This window comes from Octopus sinensis, linkage group LG4 (assembly GCF_006345805.1).
Source record: "Octopus sinensis linkage group LG4, ASM634580v1, whole genome shotgun sequence".
In the NCBI taxonomy this organism is placed as follows: Eukaryota; Metazoa; Mollusca; class Cephalopoda; order Octopoda; family Octopodidae; genus Octopus; species Octopus sinensis.
In genome coordinates, this window is record NC_043000.1 from 57,514,338 (window position 1) to 57,535,371 (window position 21,034).

General features: G+C 35.2%; 1 protein-coding gene across 2 annotated transcripts in view; it reads right to left on the reverse strand.

Annotated features, from left to right (window-relative positions):
• Positions 1 to 1,480: 1,480 nt before the first annotated feature.
• LOC115210329 (regulator of MON1-CCZ1 complex) overlaps positions 1,481 to 21,034 on the reverse strand; it is a 106,996-nt gene continuing 87,442 nt past the window's right edge. For both annotated transcript variants that reach the window (XM_029778863.2, XM_029778862.2), the window contains 6 exons: positions 13,677 to 13,754; positions 13,002 to 13,106; positions 8,870 to 8,938; positions 6,089 to 6,159; positions 2,953 to 3,107; positions 1,481 to 1,792 (listed from right to left, as the gene is read on the reverse strand). In XM_029778863.2, the coding sequence (XP_029634723.1) occupies positions 1,713 to 1,792; positions 2,953 to 3,107; positions 6,089 to 6,159; positions 8,870 to 8,938; positions 13,002 to 13,106; positions 13,677 to 13,754 (558 nt within the window). In that variant the 3' untranslated portion in view covers positions 1,481 to 1,712. The remainder of the gene's footprint in view (positions 1,793 to 2,952; positions 3,108 to 6,088; positions 6,160 to 8,869; positions 8,939 to 13,001; positions 13,107 to 13,676; positions 13,755 to 21,034) is intronic.

A 21,034-nucleotide genomic window follows, 5' to 3' on the forward strand; every position in this document is an offset into this window, starting at 1 on the left:
TGATACTCATGATGCTAATATACATAACTGGAAAACTGCTAGCTCTTTGCAACACCTCCCTCAATCTTCCTGTTAAAATTCACTGCCTTTGTTTCAATTCATACCGAAAATGATTCTAGTAAAATTTTATCATTAAGCTGGTGTTGGGGACATAATTTAATGAAGAACTAGTGGATCTGTATAAATTCCAAAAGTTTAAGAGGACCTATTTAAGAAAGGATGATTTGCATTTTTATAGAATTGTCATTCATTTCCTTGCATTTCTGTTGGTGTTTTTTTTTTTATATCTTATCACTGTTCCCCTCTGATCCATGCTCTATATCTGTACATCTTTTCTCAGGTAGCTTGCAACTGTGAATTTTCAATACCAACACATCACCACTGTCTCAATATAACTGCTTCCCCTGTCCAACTCTCAATCTACCTTTACTTTCAGTTAGCTTTTTAACCATGTAAGTATTCCTTCCCCACTACACATTAAACATTTTTCTCGTTCTTTACCTCTTCCTTTAGACTTCCTCTCTTCTTCACTCCTCTTTTAGTTCTCTAACTAATGTATAATGGGCAAATGAACAAGCAGATTATTATAGATTTTCATAAAGTTTTAACATTTTAAATCCTGAAGTTTCTATCATAAAACCAAGGGCAATGTTGGGCAGGTTGTGAAACTAGAATTTGTAGCAACTGGTGAACAGAATATTCTTTGATTGGAGCTGAGTGAGCCAAGTAAAGGAAGAGTTGTGGTCTCTCAACTGTCTAGATATAGCAACCAAATTTCTCATAGCATCTTTGACACAGTTACACTGTGATCATAAGATCTGATAGAAAATCGCCTAAATATTTTAAATACACTGCCTTTGCTTCAATTTTTCAAAAGGAATTCAGTAAAATGATTGTCATTGTTCGACTGGTGTTTGGAATAAACTAGTACAAAATTTTGTAATGTAGGTGTACATGTGTGACATAGCTAGATGTATTGAGAAAAGTGTAAGAGTAGAAAATATGAAAGAGATAAGACAGTGCATTGATGCCAACAGTTCTATAAAGTGCCATTGACTCAGTGGCAAGAGCTCATGGAAGGAGACAGGAAAACAGATGAAGGATGACCTCAGAATGCTGAACCTTTCCAAAGGACTCAGATGGATCTCTGGTGTAGAGGACTGGCTTGCTAGAGTCTTGTGCTACATCAGACAGTTGAACTGGTGTCACATAAGTGCCTGTGCCAGTGATGTTCAAAGCACACAGGAGTGGTTGCTGTTAGGAAGGGCATCTAAACCAAATCAGGCTGGAGTTGGTACAGCTCTCTGGCTTGCCAGCATTGAAAATGGATGTGAAAGGATGAAGTTTGTACTAGAATCAGGTTATAACTACTGTAATCTTAAAATTTGGTAGTAGACTGAAATTCCTATAAAGAAAAAAATCAGCAAAATTGTGAACAAACCAAGACATTAAATTTGTTTTATTTCAGAAGATACTAAAATGTTTTAAATATTTATTTCACTGTACATTTTTCAATTATGTCTGTTCTTGGCAGGTTTCAAACTTAGAAAGGATAACTTCAAAAAGTGAATACCTTGTATCCAGTAGATAAGATGACAAAAGAGAATTAATAGATGAAGATTGATATCCAAATCTAATAAACCATGCCTAGTTTCTTTTTAGATGGGTAAAAGACTTAAATTTTTTTTAAAGACATTACTTCTGACTGGAAGTTAACTGGACTGGACATCACCCAAAGCTTCTGTACCAAATAATGACTCAAAATGATGGACATAATGCTCACAATGTTCTCCTGAAACAAAAAAGAGAAGCTTTTAAATGATTTTGATTACAATGATTGTAGGTAAAAAGTAAACTACTTTTCTCCCAAAATTATCAATAGTAAATATTAAGCAGGCTGCAGTACAAAATGACCTTCATTGTTGAAAAAAAGGAAAAACATTTAAATCTGGGAAGTTTAGCAATTACTGTATGGAGCTGTGGTGTAGGTTACTAGTGTGAAAATCCTGTTTTAGAACTAATGTTTCTAAGTTTAAATATTGGTTTTACATTTTGGCACAAGGCCAGAAATTTCAGTGAAGGGTTTAGCTGATTACATCAACCCCAGTGCTCAACTGGAACTTATTTTATCGACCCCTGATGGAATTTAAACCCAGAATGTAATGGCAGACAAAATGGTGCTAAGCATTTCGCCCAGTGTGCTAATATTTCTACCAGATAGCTGTCCTACTGAGTTTAAATATTACAAGAGCCAGTGTGTTGAGAGAAGCTCCATTGTTATATTACATAGTTTATGGCAGGAAAAAAATTTGGTAAATGGAAACTGCAGAAACTTGTCATGTAGATATAAAAGATTTTAAATGACAGTAAACTGAAAATATTCTCAAAGCAAAGGTAAATTCTTTCAGTTATCACAGATTTTATACTTCAGTTTTATTCCAATTGCTTTTAAATTTGGCATACAGGTTTGGTTTTGTATACTAATTATGAAAAAGAAATACCTGTTTGCCACAAATTAAATTTATTGCTTTTAAAGTGTGCAAATTTTGGGTAATTTTAGCCAATCAAAAATCATTATACATGACTAAATTTCACATTAATGTCTGTTTCCATAGCAACAAGCAAAGCTGAAGCTACTGATTTCATTGTAACAAAAATGCTGTACTTGCATGATGACTAAAAAACTTTTTCACTTAATATTAAAATTTCCAACTTTAAGCACAGCTAGAAAAGATATGCTAAGTCTTTCTCGGTATCTATTCTAAGTTACAAACAATCCCTTTTTTCATTCACCAGTGTTGCAGTGTACCAATGATTACTAAGCTCTAATCAATGACAACTGTTCAACTACGATTTAAAACAAATGCCTAAAATACTAAGAAATGTTAAAGTTAGGCTTGAATGTTAATCAGAATATTATCGTAAATTGTTCATTGACTTTTTGCTACATACCTGATGGGAATTTTGGTGAACCTCGAAGGCGAATATTTCGCTGCTCAAAGAATTTGAACACTGTATAAAAAAGCATTTGGTCATCGCAGTTGAGAGCAGCTTCAAGGAATTTGCGAGCAGACACTGTATCAATAATAGCAATACTGCGAATGAATCTATAAAAGAAAATATAATCCATCAGAAGTAACCTAGTAATGATTGAGGCAGCCTTTAAAAGTCTAATTGGAAGGAATATTTTTTAAACCCAAGTATTTGTTCTATCTCTTGTTGAACTGCTAAGTTATAGGAATGTAAACACACCAACATTGGTTGTCAAGCAGTGGTAGGGAACAGACAAACACACACACACATATGTGACAGGCTTCTTTCAGTTTGTCTACCAAATCCACTCACAAAGCTATAATAGAAGACACTTGCCCAACAAGCCATGCAGTGGGATTGAAACCGGAAATGTGGTTGGGAAGCAAGTGTCTTACCACATAGCCATGCTGGCGCCTAAATCTAAATATTGTACAAACATTTTTCATATTAAAAGATCAAGTCAATCGTCTGAAAAATTATAAACTTATTCCACACAAGCCATTAGTGCCTCTCTTATGAAATAACAGTGATTTACAAACAGACCAAGCCACACATTTTGGAAGAGTGAATTGATTTAATCAGCTTAGTAGAAGTAATGATGATAAATTCTAAATTTAATCCAAAACCACAATATTTTGCAAAAGTGTAAACTTTTTAAGTCAAGTGAGACCATAGTTGTGGCTGGTGTCAGGTCAATGGTACATAAAAAACACCTACTACACTCTTGGAATTGTTGGTGTTAGGAAGGGCATTCAGCTGCAGAAACCTTGCCAAATCAGATCAGAACCTGGTGCAGCTCCCTGGCTTACCAGTTTTCAGTCAAACTGTCCAACCCATGCCAGCATGGAAAACGGACATTAAACGATTATTATTATTTATTATCATCATCATCATTAAGGCAGTCAGCTGGCTAAATCATTAGCATGCTGGACAAAGTGCTTTGCAGTATTTCCCCATCCTTACTCTGGCTACTCATTGATTTCCCCATCAATTTAACCTAAAATTCTCTTCTCAAACAATTCCATTATAACTTGTAGTGATAGTACTCTGATGTTTGGTGTATTGAGTAATATATCACAAGATTTGATTTTATCCACTCAAATTCTTCATGGATGGTGGACTGATAGAGCTGGTGAAGTGCTGAGTACAATTTGCACAATTGCATGAACTAAAAGTTGGATAAACTACCTGCATCAACTTGCTATAAAAGCAGGTAGTAATTTTACCTTGTACTTATTCATAGTGCAAGTTTTGAAGAGTGCAGTTCGATTTTAACAGTTATTTTTTCAAAGCTATAATGGAAATGACAAAGGAGAATATTCAGCATATTTTGATTTACAAGTTCAATAAAGGCAACAATGCAACGGAAAATGTGAGGAATATTAATGCAGTATATGGGGATCAGACAATAAATGTAAACCAGTGTCAACAGCGGTTCCAGAAATTCTGGGTCAGAAACTACAGCCTAGAAGATCAGCCTCGTCCTGGAAGATCTGTAGAGCTTGACAAGGATGTCCTTCAAAACCTGGTGGAATAAAATCCCATCATAACTGTTGAGGAACTAGCAGAGAAGCTTGGATTTGGTCATTCAACCATTCATCGACACCTGCGTGCCATCGGAAAAGTCAGCAAATTGGGTCAGTGGATTCTTCACAAACTTTCCAAATCTAATCATATGTAGAGAGTGAATGTGTGCTCTTCTTTGTTGTTATGTCTCATGAATGAACCTGAATAGTGACTGGTGATGAGAAATGGGTTCTCTATAAAAATGTCAAGCACCAAAAACAGTGGGTAGGGAAAGGAGAAACACTGGCACCCCAGGCTAAAGAAGGTCTTCACCCACATAAGGTGTTGTTATCTGTTTGGAGGGATATGAAAAGTTTAGTCTACTTTGAACTTTTTAACCAAAACCAAATGATAACAAAGGAGATCTACTGCGAGCACCTTGAGTGGCTTAAGTCAGTGCTAGAAGAAAAACAACCATCTTTGGTTTCCAGACGGAAAGTGTTCTTCCATCAGGATAATGTTCAGCCACATACAACAAAGATGACATTCCAAAGGCTGGAGCAGTTTGAATGGGAAATGATGCCCCACCCACCATATTCACTGGACATTGCCCTATCTGATTATCGTTTATCGCACAGACTTCAAAATCATTTGGATGGAAAAAATATGAATTCTGTAGATGAAGTCAGAACAGTACTGGAGGAATATGTATTTTTTGTCATGGACAAGGGAGTTTTGGAAGAGGGGCCTTGCAAGTCTACCAGATAGATGAAGAGCATTGTAGAAAATGGAGAGTATATTTTAGATTAAATAAGGACTTTGTTTATCTTAATTTTGAAAAATAAATGAAGTGTAAAAAAAACGCATTATTTATGGGATGACCCAATATATATATATTTGTAATTGTGGTGACTCAGTTATGTATCAGCCTGTATGTTTTTAACCATATTTATGCACCAAGTATTATAGGGATTATTTGTTTTCAGGTTCCACATTTAGGTTATATCTATTTCCAGACATTTGTATTTTGAGAGTTTCTTTATTTCTTTTAGAGATATGTTGTCATCTGTTGGGATTAATATGTCAATTAGAAGGCATATTTTTCTTGGATGCCCCTGACAACAATATCTGTCCTATTAGCCTTGATTTCTCTATCTGTGTGTATTGGTATATCCCAATACTGGTGTACCTTTATCAGACAGGTCGTCAAGATGGGTTTGCTGGGCTTCGTATATTTTACTCCAGTGTCACTTTGATGGCATGCACTGCTCTCTCACTCAATAATAATATGTCACACATGTGGAGGAAGGGAGCAGTAAATTATATTGGTCCCAGTATTTGTCTAACATAGGATGAAAGGCAAATTTGGCTTTTGTGAGATTTAAACTCAGAATATAAAGAGTTGTAACTAATTATCGCAAAGCAGTTTGTTCAATGCTCTAATAATTCTAACAACCCAACGATATATTAGCATGAAAATAGGAATTTTTAGAGAAGGATCAACTGATTCCACTACAGAAAAATATTCCCAGTTATCCTCATAGCTTACCTAAGAGCTGGCAGCAATTGTTGTTTCGAAAGCAGAACTTCAATGATTTCTTCATTAGCTGTAGATAATCTCTGAAAGAAACAAACAAAAGAAGTTATTTGACTCTCAATTTCTTTATTATTATTGCACTAATTTCTGTCTGCAGAATACATAACAAAACAACACAGATTTGTTTACACTCGTCTGATGTCACAGTGTCAGTTACAAAGACATGTAAGTTTATCTTACTCTTTACTCTTTTACTTGTTTCAGTCATTTGACTGCAACTATGTTGGAGCACTGCCTTTAGTCGAGCAAATCAACCCCAGAACTTATTCTTTGTAAGTCTAGTACTTATTCTATTGGTCTCTTTCACCGAACTGCTAAGCGATGCTGGGGGGGACAAACACAGACACACAAACATATATATATATATATATATATATATAATATATATATATATATATATAGATATATATATATATATACATATATATATATACATATATACGATGGGCTTGTTTCAGTTTCTTTGTAAGACAAAGATTCTTTTAGAGGGGAGGGGGCATTGGAGGTGATGAAAGGTTAGAGTCTGAGAGAGACAAAAACAGATGTCTTGCTGTAGAGGAGATGCATAGTTACCTGGTCAGAGTGAGCTATTAAAACCGAGGAGAGAAATGGGTGTGTTGTTGTAAAGGAGATATATGGTTACCCAGTCAGAAGGAGAGAGCAATACAAAGAGCGAGAGAGATAGTGGTGAAGTGCCAGGGCATACTCACAAGGAATGGGGTTCAGAATATAAATGGGATGGTAGCATAGAGCTACCATCCCATTTATATATATATATATTTATGAAAATCATATATATTGAAATCATAGTTGTGGCAGATACTGGTGTCATGCAACTAGCACCTGTGCTGATGGCATGTAAAAGCACTCATTACGCTCTCAAAGTGGTTGGTGTTTGGAAGGGCATCCAGCCATAGAAACCATGCCAAATCAGACTGAAGTCTGGTGCAGCCCCTCAGCTTATCAGCCCAGGTCGAACCATCCAACCAATTCCAGCATGGACAACGGACATTAAATGATAATGATGATGAAAAATAAGACATGCAGGTTATACCATTTTTTCTCTACATATGTTTCACCATTGTGGCTATTTATATTTTATATTTTCTGCATTAGGTGTTAATAGTGCATTTGGATGCAGATATACAACAGTTCTTCAAGGGAACAGTATATTGCACTATGTTAACATAAAACAAAGGCTTATAGCAAGATAGAGGGCAGTGCACACATTGAGAAATACAAAACACGTCTTAAAATGCACGCATAACTTACTTTTATCTTTTTACATATTTCAATTCACGATTACATCACTGTACATAAATCCCCTCACTAAATAAGGTTTTTGAACCTTGTCTCTGTCTGTACACATTTATTCCCCTCCCATTACCGAAAGCTGAACAGTTATCACCCTTACCCACAACAATTAAATAATAACGGCAACCAATTACCTCCCTTTATTTATCTACTTGTGAAGTCATTCACAAGTGAATTTCAGCACACAATACATGAACAAAATTTCTTCTTAAGAAAAAATATATATTCAAATAAGTAAAACATGATATCATGAAAAGCGATAGCTAAACGGGTCGATATATTAAAACTATGTAAGTGTGCGTATTTTCCTTTTTTAATTTCTTACATATATATATATATATATATTATATATATATATATTATATATATATATATATATATATATATATATATATATATATATATATATATATAGGCGCAGGAGTGGCTGTGTGGTAAGTAGCTTGCTTACCAACCACATGGTTCGGGTTCAGTCCCACTGCGTGGCATCTTGGGCAAGTGTCTTCTACTATAGCATTGGGCCGACCAAAGCCTTGTGAGTGGATTTGGTAGACAGAAACTGAAAGAAGCCCGTCGTATATATGTATATATATGTGTGTGTATGTTTGTGTGTCTGTGTTTGTCCCCCTAGCATTGCTTGACAACCGATGCTGGTGTGTTTACGTCGCCGTCACTTAGCGGTTCGGCAAAATAGACCGACAGAATAAGTACTGGGCTTACAAAGAATAAGTCTCGGGGTCGATATGCTCCAGCATGGCCGCAGTCAAATGACCGAAACAAGTAAAAGAGTATATATACATCATCACCATCATCATTAAATCTCAATATTTCATGTTGACGGTTTGACAAGATCCAATGAACTATGTCTGGTCTCAGTGTCTGCTTTGGAATGGTTTCTATGGCTGGATGTCATCCATTTTACCATGTGTAATGGGTGTTTATTTTTGTAACACTTGCACTAATGAGTTTGCCAAGCAAATTGCAAGAGAAAGAAAACAAAGGAAAAGAAACAGCCCCCTCAACTGAGTGGAGTGTATTTAGGAAAAAGGGAGGTGGCTTTATGCCAGGTATTGAAGGCTAAAGTATGATATAGTGACAAGTAGAAGTGTTTTGCTATAGAGGAGATACATGGCTAATCCACATTATAAAGGGGGGGGGTGAGAGTAGCTGAAGAGAGATAAAGATGGTGGTGACAGGGTGCCACTTTCAAGGTACATGAAGGTAAGTATAAGGGAGTATAGAGGCAGTGAATCAAGAAGAAAGGAAAGAGTGGGTAATTTCATAACGGTGTGAAAGGAGAATGACAAATGATTAGAGATGACGCTAAAGCTGGATATAGTGAATGCAGCAATACTTATACACATGTGTGTGTAGACACATCAAAGAAAATGTGAATGAATATCCAGTCAGAATTCTTACCTTCATCATATCTAGCGCCAACTGGTGAGCCGGAGTATAAACACTTTCAAGTGACAGCATTAGACAAGCCTGAAATAGTGATAAAGAATCTTCATGTAATACATAATTAATACTTTTGTGTTTTACTGTTTTACATGATAACCACCAGACAGTTTTTTAGTTAAAAATCTCATTTTTTTCTCATTCCTGTTTTACACTAAGGCCTTGCCTGAATTGATAGAATTCACTTCTCCTTATGATATAGGAAATTACCACAATTTTATAAATTTTAATCATTTAAAATTCTGTTAATTACTTTGGTGACTCCTTCAGTAGTTTCCTTAGATTCTCGTTTTTATCTCTTCTAATAAGGCTAGGTTAGGTGAGAATGGGAGAGAATGGTACAGAACAAGCGATGGTTTTTCAGCTGCCTTATCAAGTCTTCATCCATCAATTTCTTGTGACATTTCATATTGTAAATACTATAATGGTTTCAAATTCTGGCACAAGGCCAGCAATCTTAGGAGGAGGAGGAGGAAGAAGAGTGAGTTGATAATACAGACCCCAGTGCTCAACAAATATTTATATAATCAACCTTGAAAGGAAGAAAAATGAAGTCAACTTCAGCAGCATTTGAACACAGAACGTTAAGCTGGAAAAATGCTGCTAAGGATTTTGTTTGGTGTGCTAATGATTCTGCTGGCCCACCACTTTACATTGTAAATACAATAATAAAATGTAAACAAATTTATATTTGATGGACAGTGCCTCATTCTAGTAGTAGTAGTAGATGCTTCGCCTAACATTAATCCTGATCTATGATCAAAAGTATTTCAGCTATGATCATCCCATCTTACTTTCAGGGGTGTTGCATCAAAGATCTTTAAGCTAAGACATCTAGCATGAGTTCAGGGAGGTTTGACTGCATAGAGGTTTCCATATTTGTTTTAATGGCATGATCTTCCAAGAAAGAAGTTCGCCTATTGTAGATAACATTTGCTATCGAAATGGCCCCTGTTCCCTATCCTTATGTATGAACTGGATAAATTAGGCTATGTGTTTGAGACATCTGTATGTCTTGTAAAATATGAACCTAAACCTAGAACATTTTTCTCCAAGAGTCAGGTCTGGGAAGGGTTTTTTTTTTAATTGAAGATCAACAATTTATTGATGCATGTAGGTCTTGCCTTTTCCACACAAGTGAATTTTCTTCCAAGGGAATGACAAATGAACCAATGTTGTCACAAGTATTAGTGTTAGAAAACAAAAATCTGGAACAGATATAGTAAAACATCATCTATCACTAGCAATTTTACCAGTCCAATTTTGAGGACTGTATTGATCCTGAATTGCATTATTATGAATTTGAATTAGGAGCTTGAGTGTTAGTGAATCTTTCATTAGCTGATTACACAATCATGGATGATGTCTCTATGGATATGTTGCAGTTACTTTCTTGATAGAACTTGGTGATCCTAACCATTGATCTAGGATTCTTCTGCTCAGCATCAATGCTCAGTCAAGATCTTCCACTACCCCTTCACAATCCACCATGCTGCAGTCCCATGACTTCACCTGGCATGGTGGCTGAACAGGTGCTATACTTTGCCAAAGAGCACAGTTGGTTTTTACAGCTGGATGCTCTTCCAAATGCCAACCACTTTACAGTATGGACTGGATACTTTTTACATAGCACCAGCACTGGCAAGACCACCAAGTAACTTGCAAGACAAAGATTCTTTGAGAGGGGGATGGGGGCATTGGAGGTGATAATCTTGTGCCAGGTGATGAAAGGTTAGAGTCGTGACGTATTTTCAAAATATCCATAAATCAACAGACACAACAATGGTAATAGTTAGTCCTCCTCTAACTTTGTGACACTATTGAACACTGTCTTCTTGTAGTGCTCCAAGGGAATAAATAATACACTGGAATAGTTTCTTATTGCTCTCTCTATGTCTACAAAAAAAGAGTCAAGCTTCAATGTTGTAAACTAAGAAACCACTAATCAATTGTATAATGATTCTATTACAAGTAAAAGAGAACTATTGCCATGACAACTTTCTCTGTCATGGTCAATGTGACAAACAGGCCCTACACACCTTCCTTCCCAGCATTGCTGTAAACAGCAGAAGTGACCTGCAACGTTAAAACTTAGTGCTCATGCACAGCAGAGTTCAAGATCAATCTTTGACAAAAAGTTTCACTCTGCATGCTTTAGCTTCGTTACTATGGCAACAGTCCAGATATTTATTGATCAGACTTTGTATACTACCATGTGGTACCTATATAAATTTGGATCCAAAGAAGGGAAAATAGCAGCTAAATCTTCTTCAAATCATAACCTATTGTTCTGCATGAAAAGAAAAACATTTAGTCCAAGATATTCTATATCTAAATAAATGACTAGATAGTCAAAGGTGGAATGACTTGATTAAAGGTCTGCTGGATCCGAGCTGACTTGGGGTTAAACAACAACAACTGATACAGGGCTACAAATAAGTTAAGTGATCATATACTGAGCACTATATGCAAAAATTCTCTAAGTGGAGATAATTTTCAAAGTTAATTTACATGCTTTGTAGGAAGTATGATCTTTGTTTGCTGGTAAGGGACAACTATGGACATGTTTCAAACTATAAGACCCCATCAGCATAGTATAGCCTACACAAGCCTGCCCAATTAGTTGATAAAGACTTTTATGTGATTTTGATTTTGATTTTGATTTGATTTTTCCAGTTTCAGCTTATGAGCTGTGGCCATGCTGGGGCACCGCCATGTACAGAGAAAAGTGTTATGAATAATTTTTGGTATAATTTGATTAATTAAAATGGTAACATAATGAGACAGAAGTTAGAGTCAAGAAGAATGATCTATCATCTTGTAAATAACAAAATACAGTGGTCAGTTTATAGAACCAGTTGGTTCTATAAACTAATGATGTCTTCCCTATAGAACATGACACACAAGCCAATAACACAGCCGCTAGTCACTTGATCTACTAGAAATAGAACCTGCATCTCCCTCAAATGAAACCTTACCGTTTAAAAAAGGAAAAAGGATGTTGGATAATGCTGTGATAAATTATGAGTGAAAAGAAAATGATGAAATAGTTGCAGCTGGAATGCATTTTATTGTTAGCCTCCTGGATCAAGGTTGACTTGACCCTTTAGCATTCGGGTTTTTCTCTCAAATATAATACTTATTTATTCACTTTGTTTTGAATAAATTATACATTATCTTGTAGCTTTGAGATTTTGAAGATGTGAGCATTTATTTCTTAGAATGACATAGGGTAAGTGTGATAGGCCAGATCTGGTCAGTTTGACCATAAAACAAGTAGAATATTTTGACCAGATATGGCTGGTTTGAATGATAATGGGTTAAGGTAAACAATAATAATATGACAATACACTACAAGAGTTTTTAAAAGGGTACCATTAAAACCAATTCCTCCTGAGAGTAATTACAAAACAATTGATTTAGCAGCTATAAGTTTCAGACCTCAGGTTTACACTGATATGACAAATGGCTCAGCTTAACCTTGTCTGTTATTGCATCTGCTGTTTAGTCACAAGTCAGCCCTGATAAAGCAAATATATGATCAAAAGTATTCCAGTCTTGAATTCAGACACAATGTATCTAGGATTTATCATCATCAGCAACAGTATTAACATCTGTTTTCTATGCTGGCATGGGTTGGATGGTATGACCAGAGCTGGTAAGGCCTGAGGCCACACCAGGCTCCATTGTCTGTTCTGACATGGTTTCTACAGCTGGATGCCCTTCCTAATGCCAACCACCCCACGTATCTTCTTGAGTACAACAGTGTGCTGGATATAGCGGTCCTTAGTCACGTCTTTCTCAGTTCTTTTAAGATGGCGGGTGCAGATATGATTTTATGGTTAAGAAGTTTACACCACAACCATATTACTTTGAATTCAGTCTTACTGTGTGGCACCCTGGGCAAATGTCATCTACTATTGACCTAGGTCAACTAGCTATCCCATGCCTTGTGAGTGAATCTGGAAGACAGAAACAGTATTAAGCTCATATCAAAGCAAAGAGACAGTAAAATATGAGAGAGAGAGAGAGAGAGAGAGAAAGGGAGGGAGAGGGAGGGGGGAGAGAGAGAGAATAGGTATTCACTTACTAAAGGTTTGGAATCTGTGAGGACATGGTACTGTAAAAACTGGTGCAATTGGTAGAAACAATTGTGATTGACCAATATGTTAATAACAAGTTCATATAGATAGTGCTGAAAGAGACGAAAAAAACCCAAAAAAACAATGTAAGGACAGACAAATAGGAAAGCAAAATTGAAGTGGAAATAAGTAATCCACTAATGTCATTTGCATGAAATATAATAATTAGTGTTAAAATATTTAATGTAGGGAGTATTACAAAACTGATTAGAAATAAGGATGTGGAGCGCTGGTTCTGGTACCATGTGATGGTGCCACATAAAAAGCACCCAGTTCACTCTGTGGAGTGGTTGGTGTTAGGAAGGGTATCCAACCAAAGAAACCAAGCCAAAACGGACAAAGGAACCTGGTGTGGACCCTGGCCTTACCAGTTCTTGTCATGCCATTCAACCCAGGCCTGCATGGAAAGTGGATGTTAAATGAAGATGATGACAATGAAAGAAAAAGACAATTTCTTCACTACTTAGCCAAATACAGTGTCAGTTTTGTTTTGCTGATGAGGGTCAGAATACAATCAACCCATGCAAATACTGAAGGTACACAGCTACAACAGAAGAGTTGCTTCCTGCTTATGTACAAAATGTAATAGACAGAAAAAGTAGTATAAAATGTTGAGAGTATACCTGGACATTTATTTGATGCTCATTCAAGGATCGGATATATTCAATTAGAACTGCAACCATAAATTTGTGAGATATATTCTGTAGGAATAAAAAGGAAAAAGAGAGAGTGACAGTAAGCATGTGAAAAAAAAAATCCAATAAAATTATAATAATTTGAAGTCTTAAATATATTAGGAGAGTGGAGAAACGGAAAGTTTCATGCATTTAGAGAAAACACTGATGTGATATTTATGAAAGAAATCATCATCGTTATTATTATCAATAAAGAGGTGAGCTGGCATAATCATTAGCACACTGGGCAAAATGCTTAGCAGCATTTCATCTGCCTTTATATTCTGAATACAAATTCCACTGAGGTCGATCTGGCCTTTCATCCTTTTGGAGTCAATAAAATAAGTACCAGTTGAGCACTGGGGCAGATGAATTGACTTAACTCTTCCTCCGAAATTTTTGGTCTTGCACCAAAATTTCAAAATTTATTTTTATTATTATCAACTTCCTCTTTCATTTCTCTGGGGTTGATAAAATAAAGTACCAGTCAAGGTAGTTGATGGTAGTTCATCCTCACAACTTTGCTGGCTTAAATCAGAAATAATTATTATCATTTTTACAGCAGTGGGTTAGCAAAATCTTTAAAGTGTTGGACAATATGACTTGCAGCATTTAGTTTGAAATATTTATGTTCTCTGCTCAAATCCCGCTGAGGTTAGCTTTTGCCATTCTGGTCATGTACTGGAGTTGTTACAATTGACTAACCCCTCCACCTAAATTTGCTGGCCTTTTACCTATGTTAAAAATCATTATCATTGTTACTAAAGGATTAGTAGAATAAGTGTTGCTCAACCAGTTTTAATTGTATCATTTTACATTCTAAGTTTAAATCTTGCTCAAGGTTAAATTTACCTTTCATCCACCTGGAGATTGATAATCAGGTCAATGTAATCAAGTGTATGCTCTTCTTTTAAAATTTTTACTTTTGTACATATATCAGAAAACAATATTATTATTGTTATTTTCAGAGAATGACTTATGTGGGTGATTTAATGGAGAAAGGGAATAACTTTTCAACTACCATATTGAAATAATGGGATTGATCTGTAAATCTTAATATTTTCGTGTATTTACCAACTTGCACCATTTAATGTGTGGAGTGTAACTTGACCCTTTCATGGCTATATTTCTAAAGAGTAAACTAGTAATATCTTTCAGTTAAATTTCAATATACACAAAGTTTTGGAAGGGTTTAATAAAACATCTGTACCGTTATACATTAGAATATCACAATGGTGTTGATCAGCTGAAATCCTATGATATCATTCACATTATTTTGATATTTTGATAGGAGTTTAATATAATAATACATTTTAATACTGTCAGTACTTTATCTTAGAACTTCTTCCACATATTGTTGAAATTCAGCCCAGTCAGCCCTGATTCAGCAGACTTTTGATCAAAATCATTCAAGTCATAACCATCCTGCTTTTATTTTCTAGGAACAATGTATCACAAACATTATCTAAAGCAGCCTTCTATTTTTCAGGACAGTGGGTGTGAATTAAGGAGAATTTGGATGCTATTTCATGCAATGGTGTAAGGGCTCTCTCATTGGTTTGTCTTTGCTATATCACTACCATATAAACATTACTGATGTTTTATGGGAATTGTTTAAATAGCATTTCATCCAACACAACAATTGATTCTTACAGATGAATAATGTTTTTAACATATATTTGTAACTCAATTTATTTGTACATAGCCTGTCTTTAAAACAGACATTTTCCATTGAAACAATTATCACCACAATGTATGGGACCAAATTTTTTTCATGATAGATTAGGAAATATTAAATTTCCTTTTCCAAATTGTCTAAATCAGTGACGGTGATCTTTTTAGTCCAGCTTGTCAAAATATTTATTTCTTTGATAATCCCACTATTGATGTCTCAGATGTATTTTAGTTTTCGGTAAATGCTTATAAATAAGCTTTTTATAATATAATTTAGCAGGGAAATTATTATATAGGTGCAGGAGTGGCTGTGTGGTAAGTAGCTTGCTAACCAGCAACATGGTTCCGGGTTCAGTCCCACTGCGTGGCATCTTGGGCAAGTGTCTTCTGCTATAGCCCCGGGCCGACCAATGCCTTGTGAGTGGATTTGGTAGACGGAAACTGAAAGAAGCCTGTCGTATATATGTATATATATGTATATGTATGTGTGTGTGTGTGTGTTTGCCCCCCTAGCATTGCTTGACAACCGATGCTGGTGTGTTTACATCCCCGTCACTTAGCGGTTCGGCAAAAGAGACCGATAGAATAAGTACTGGGCTTACAAAGAATAAGTCCCAGGGTCGATTTGCTCGACTAAAGGCGGTGCTCCAGCATGGCCACAGTCAAATGACTGAAACAAGTAAAAGAGTAAAGAGTAAAGTCTATAACACATGCTGACAAATGTATTATAGATTTGTCATCACTGACCTAAATCATCTTAATACATGAATGAACAACACTATCATTTAATCAATTCACTCCATAAAATTGAAATCACAAATAATCAGACAATCCAGGAAGCTAAGTCAATGGATTCTTTATAAATCTGATTTATTAACCAACATTTTCTACTACATGTTGTGACTGAAATAAGCCTTTCCACAATAAGTATGATATTAAATTCTGTAATGCAGAATTTTATGCACTTATGACACTGAAATAAAATGATAAGTTGAAGTGTTTTTTCAAAAAACAAAACAAAACAAAACAACTTTCCTTTGACTTGAAATGATAGTTTTGTCTTATGGACTGAATTCAAATCACACTGGAGTCAACCTTGCCTTTTATTCCAATGGAGGCTTAAAAAGATCACCATCTCTGATTTAGATAATTTGGAATGGAAAATTTAAAATTGTATTTCCAAATTTCTCCTGATAAAATCTGGCCCTATGCATCGTAATGTTAATAGTTTCGAATTGGAAATGTTTGTTTGAAAGAGACTGTGTACAAATAAATCTAGCAACAAATGGGTTTTAAAAACATTATTCAAATATTGCGGTATGGTGATATACTACCAATGAATGAAATGCTATTTAAACAATTCCCATGAAGCACCAGAAAAGTGTATATGACAGTAACACAGTGAAGACACAACTTCGACATCAGGGCTCTGGATGTTTGGTCCCAAACTAGTTCTGATCAAGCCAACCTATGATCAAAGGGGCTCTGACCATGACCATTCCATTTTTTTCCCCTCTTAACACAGAACCACATTTGATGTGTCTTCCCTTTTATTAGAATAGTAGGGCACAATTTAAGGAAGATTTGGCTGCTTTTATAGCAGGTAGAGTAATGAAGCAGAGCCTCCCTCAGAGGTTTCAATATGTAACAGTAGTATCAATTCACTCCATTGCATCATTATTCCCCAGTAGTTACTTTGTAGCAAGGTAAGAAATCATTATTTCAATAAACTGTTATAGATTGTGACTGAATCAATAAAGGTGAATTTAGAAAGAAAAAAACATGTTAAAACTTGTATTATATATTCTATGCATAATTACATATTTAAAAAACAGTCCAGATTGGTTAGATACGGTTGTTACCCCATTTAACCAATTTGGAGTATTTTTTTTATTAGAACACTCATAACCCAAGTGACAACCTATACCAGTGCTTCCCAACTGGGGTCTGCAAAGGTAGTACTGGGGGGTTCCTGAACATTTCATATATATATATACATATATGCTAGCATGAAAAATGGACGCTAAATGATGATGATGATGATGATGATAAGGATAAGCATATTAAAAGGGGTCCATGGGAAAACAAATAAAAGGGTTGGGAACCACTGTACTATACATATCATTTAGAATATCTGTTTTCTATACTGGCAAGGGTTGGATATATATATATACTAAGCAATTAAGGGTTTAGCAACGAATTGCCTCACCACACACCGAATTTAGAAATAGCAGTCAAAGAGTTATAGCTATTCTTTCTACTAAAAGGGAGATCTCAGTAAAAACACAGCACTTGAAAGGCAAACACAGACAGGTAAGTGTTTGCCTTTCAAGTGCTGTGTTTTTACTGAGATCTCCCTTTTAGTAGAAAGAATAGCTATAACTCTTTGACTGCTATTTCTAAATTCGGTGTGTGGTGAGGCAATTCGTTGCTAAACCCTTAATTGCTTAGTATTACTTAAATTTTCCTCGAATTAGGCTTTTACATGCCGAAATCTACTTGGTGTAATTAATAATTATTCCAAATTAATTAATTTCACCCTATATTGTTACTGATAACTATATATATATATATATATATATAGGCATGGTTTTGCGGTTAAGAAGTCCATTTTGAAACTACATGGCTTCAGGTTTCATCACACTGTGGGGGCATTGAGGATGAGTGTTCTCTGTTATAGGCTTCTGTCAACCAACACTTTATGAATGAAATTTGGTTGGCAGAAACTGCATGGAAGTCCATCATACACATACACACACATGTCTGTGTCTAAATTTACATCTTGTAAGTTAGCAGTTTGATTGATAAGGATTGTTAAAATAAATATTAGACTTTAAAAAAAAAAGCCTGGGCTTGATATCATTTACTAAAACACTAGAAGGTGGTAAGCCATGTTAATACAACATGGCCACAATCCAATGACAGAAACCAATAAAAGAATATATACATACATATATACATAGTATCAATGGATGCATCCAGTGCACAACAATTTTATTGTTCAGGTTTTGGCTCTTGTTAACTCCTAACATAGTGTGATCACATGAGGTCCTGTGCAGTTCAAAGAGGGTTATACCATAATATAAAGAGTACATCAATAATGAAAGTAACTTGGTATTTCTTGTTATATGTCTCTGTATTAGGTATCACATGATGTCATACTATACATGCGATCTTTAGGTATACCTAAGTGTAGCATGCATAATCAATCACCAGATGGGACATACAAGTTGAGTGTGTTTGACAATAACACCTTTAACCCTTTAGTGTTTAAACCGGCCATATCTGGCCCAGATATTCTACATGTTTTATATTCAAACTGGCAATATCTAGCCTCTCACACCTACCCGACAATGTCATTCTAAATATAAACAATCACATCATTGAAACCTCAAAGCTATAAGATAATGCATGATTAATTCAAAACAATTTGAGTGGAAAAGTATTACATTTAACAGAGTAATCTGAACACTAAAGGGTTAAACTTGTCTGTATTATGTTGATAGATAAACGACATGTCTAAGACAATGCTCTTGTCAACATACCATTTTTGGTTACTGGTTGAGCAATTTTCCCTTCCTTTTCTCATTTTTAATTATAACCAATAACAAAGCTGTAGATGGGTGCCATAATGCTGATTTACTTCTAATACATTACAGTAAGATAAGGCTTTTGACAGTGACTAAAAAACTCATTAAGATAAATACCCACCATCCAGTTTATGTAATGATATAAATATTTGTAGTTATTTGGTCCCAGCAATGGCCAACTGTCTTTTTTGCAGTTAGTGTTCCTAGGACTACATTATCTGACATGTTCTTTGTGTTTTAATAGGGGTTTGAGGGGAAACTGGACTGCTATTTCTAGCATAATAGCATCCTTGTTTTGTTTAGTCTTTATGTTGTTGTTTTGATAGTTGTTGTATAGCTCTGTTCAGTTTGGAACAAATTGGAGAGTTATGGCATAAAGAGATCTTAATGAAAACCATCTACCCTTTTCTGCTGTCAGGTCTCAGAAATATCCTCAGAAAAAGAAGTTCTGTTAATTTACTTGCACTCTTGTGAATACTATGTTATCATATTATTCACAGTGATGCAAAAATTCCATGTAGCTACACTATCATTTTCAGGTAGAAGACACTGACATATCAAACATCAAGTTATTTTGATGATGATGATGATGATGATAATAGAGCTGGAGCTCTATTACCACTATTATTGTTATTATCATGACATGCATAAAAATAACTATTATAAAGAAGATTCAATTTCAGGTCTACCTATTAAGCATGTTAACTATTTTAAGGTTTTCAATGTTTATGATGAACATTTGGTTACATAAGCAATATGACTACCAATTAGCAAAACAAAATGGTAAGTGCTGATGAGCATGATGTAGTGAGACAGATAAAGTAGAAGAACATTATAAAAATCTCTGGGGAGTAATAAATGCTGAGTGTAATATTGCAGGTGTAAGATATGGTATGGGGATTTTATGTATGTTTCTCAGAGGAAGGTAGCTATATCTATCAATCTATCTATATATCATTATTATTTTGTCTACTTTTCTATGCTTGCCTGGGTTGGACAGAGTTTACTGAGGCAGATTTTATATGGCTGGATACCCTCCCTGTCACCAACCCTAACCTGTTTACAAGTAAGGTAATATTTTCCCATGGTCAAACGTTTTTTCAGATTACTGGAAATGGATGAGAATGACACTGATTTAGAACTATCACACAATATCAAGACAAAGTGATACAAACATACAAAAATTCACAAACACACACACACACATACTCTATATATGATGAGCTTCTTTCAGTTCCTGTCTACCAAATCTACTGACAAGGCTTTGGTCAGCTTGGAGCTATAGTTGAAGACACTTGCCCAAGATTCCACACAGAGGGACTGAACCCAAAATCATGTGGTTACAAACAAACTTCTTAACTACGCAGCCACACCTGCACCTAGAGTCGTACCTATAATGATAATAATGGATTAAATTAGTGTGTTCTTCTGAAGACTTGGCATTTCAATGTGAGTAAGCAACTGTCTACATAGCAATTACCACACAACGTATTAGTATTTCTTAGTGAAACACATTTAAAGATTATGTAATTTATGATGTTATAATAAAAAGATAAACTAATACTCTTGTTTTATTCTGCTTTTGGACACACACTCTGTTAATAATTCAAATGTATATAATACCAAAAGGAAACAGGAGAGCAAATTATGTTTAATACTTGGTTGGAATTTGGATATATATGATGTACTAAACATTGGTTAACTGTTATGCTACCTCATTCAAAATAGCAATTCTTTTATGTACATATGTATGTACGTACACACACACATATAAACCGGAAGCATTTGGTTCGTTTTACAAGCCCATGAACCTTCTTGCATGGAACTGAATCAAACCATTATTAAATAGTATATGTAACTCCTAATAAATGTCTTGAGTCCCCCTTTCTTTCATTGGTCCACTCACTCATATATATATATATAATTTCCTTCCTCTACTGAATGTCAGTATCCATCAACTCTTCTACAAAAGAAGCCTACTCTGCTACCTCACTTCTTGCATACTTTACCCCTCCATCCACCACCTTTCTCTAGGTTCATAAT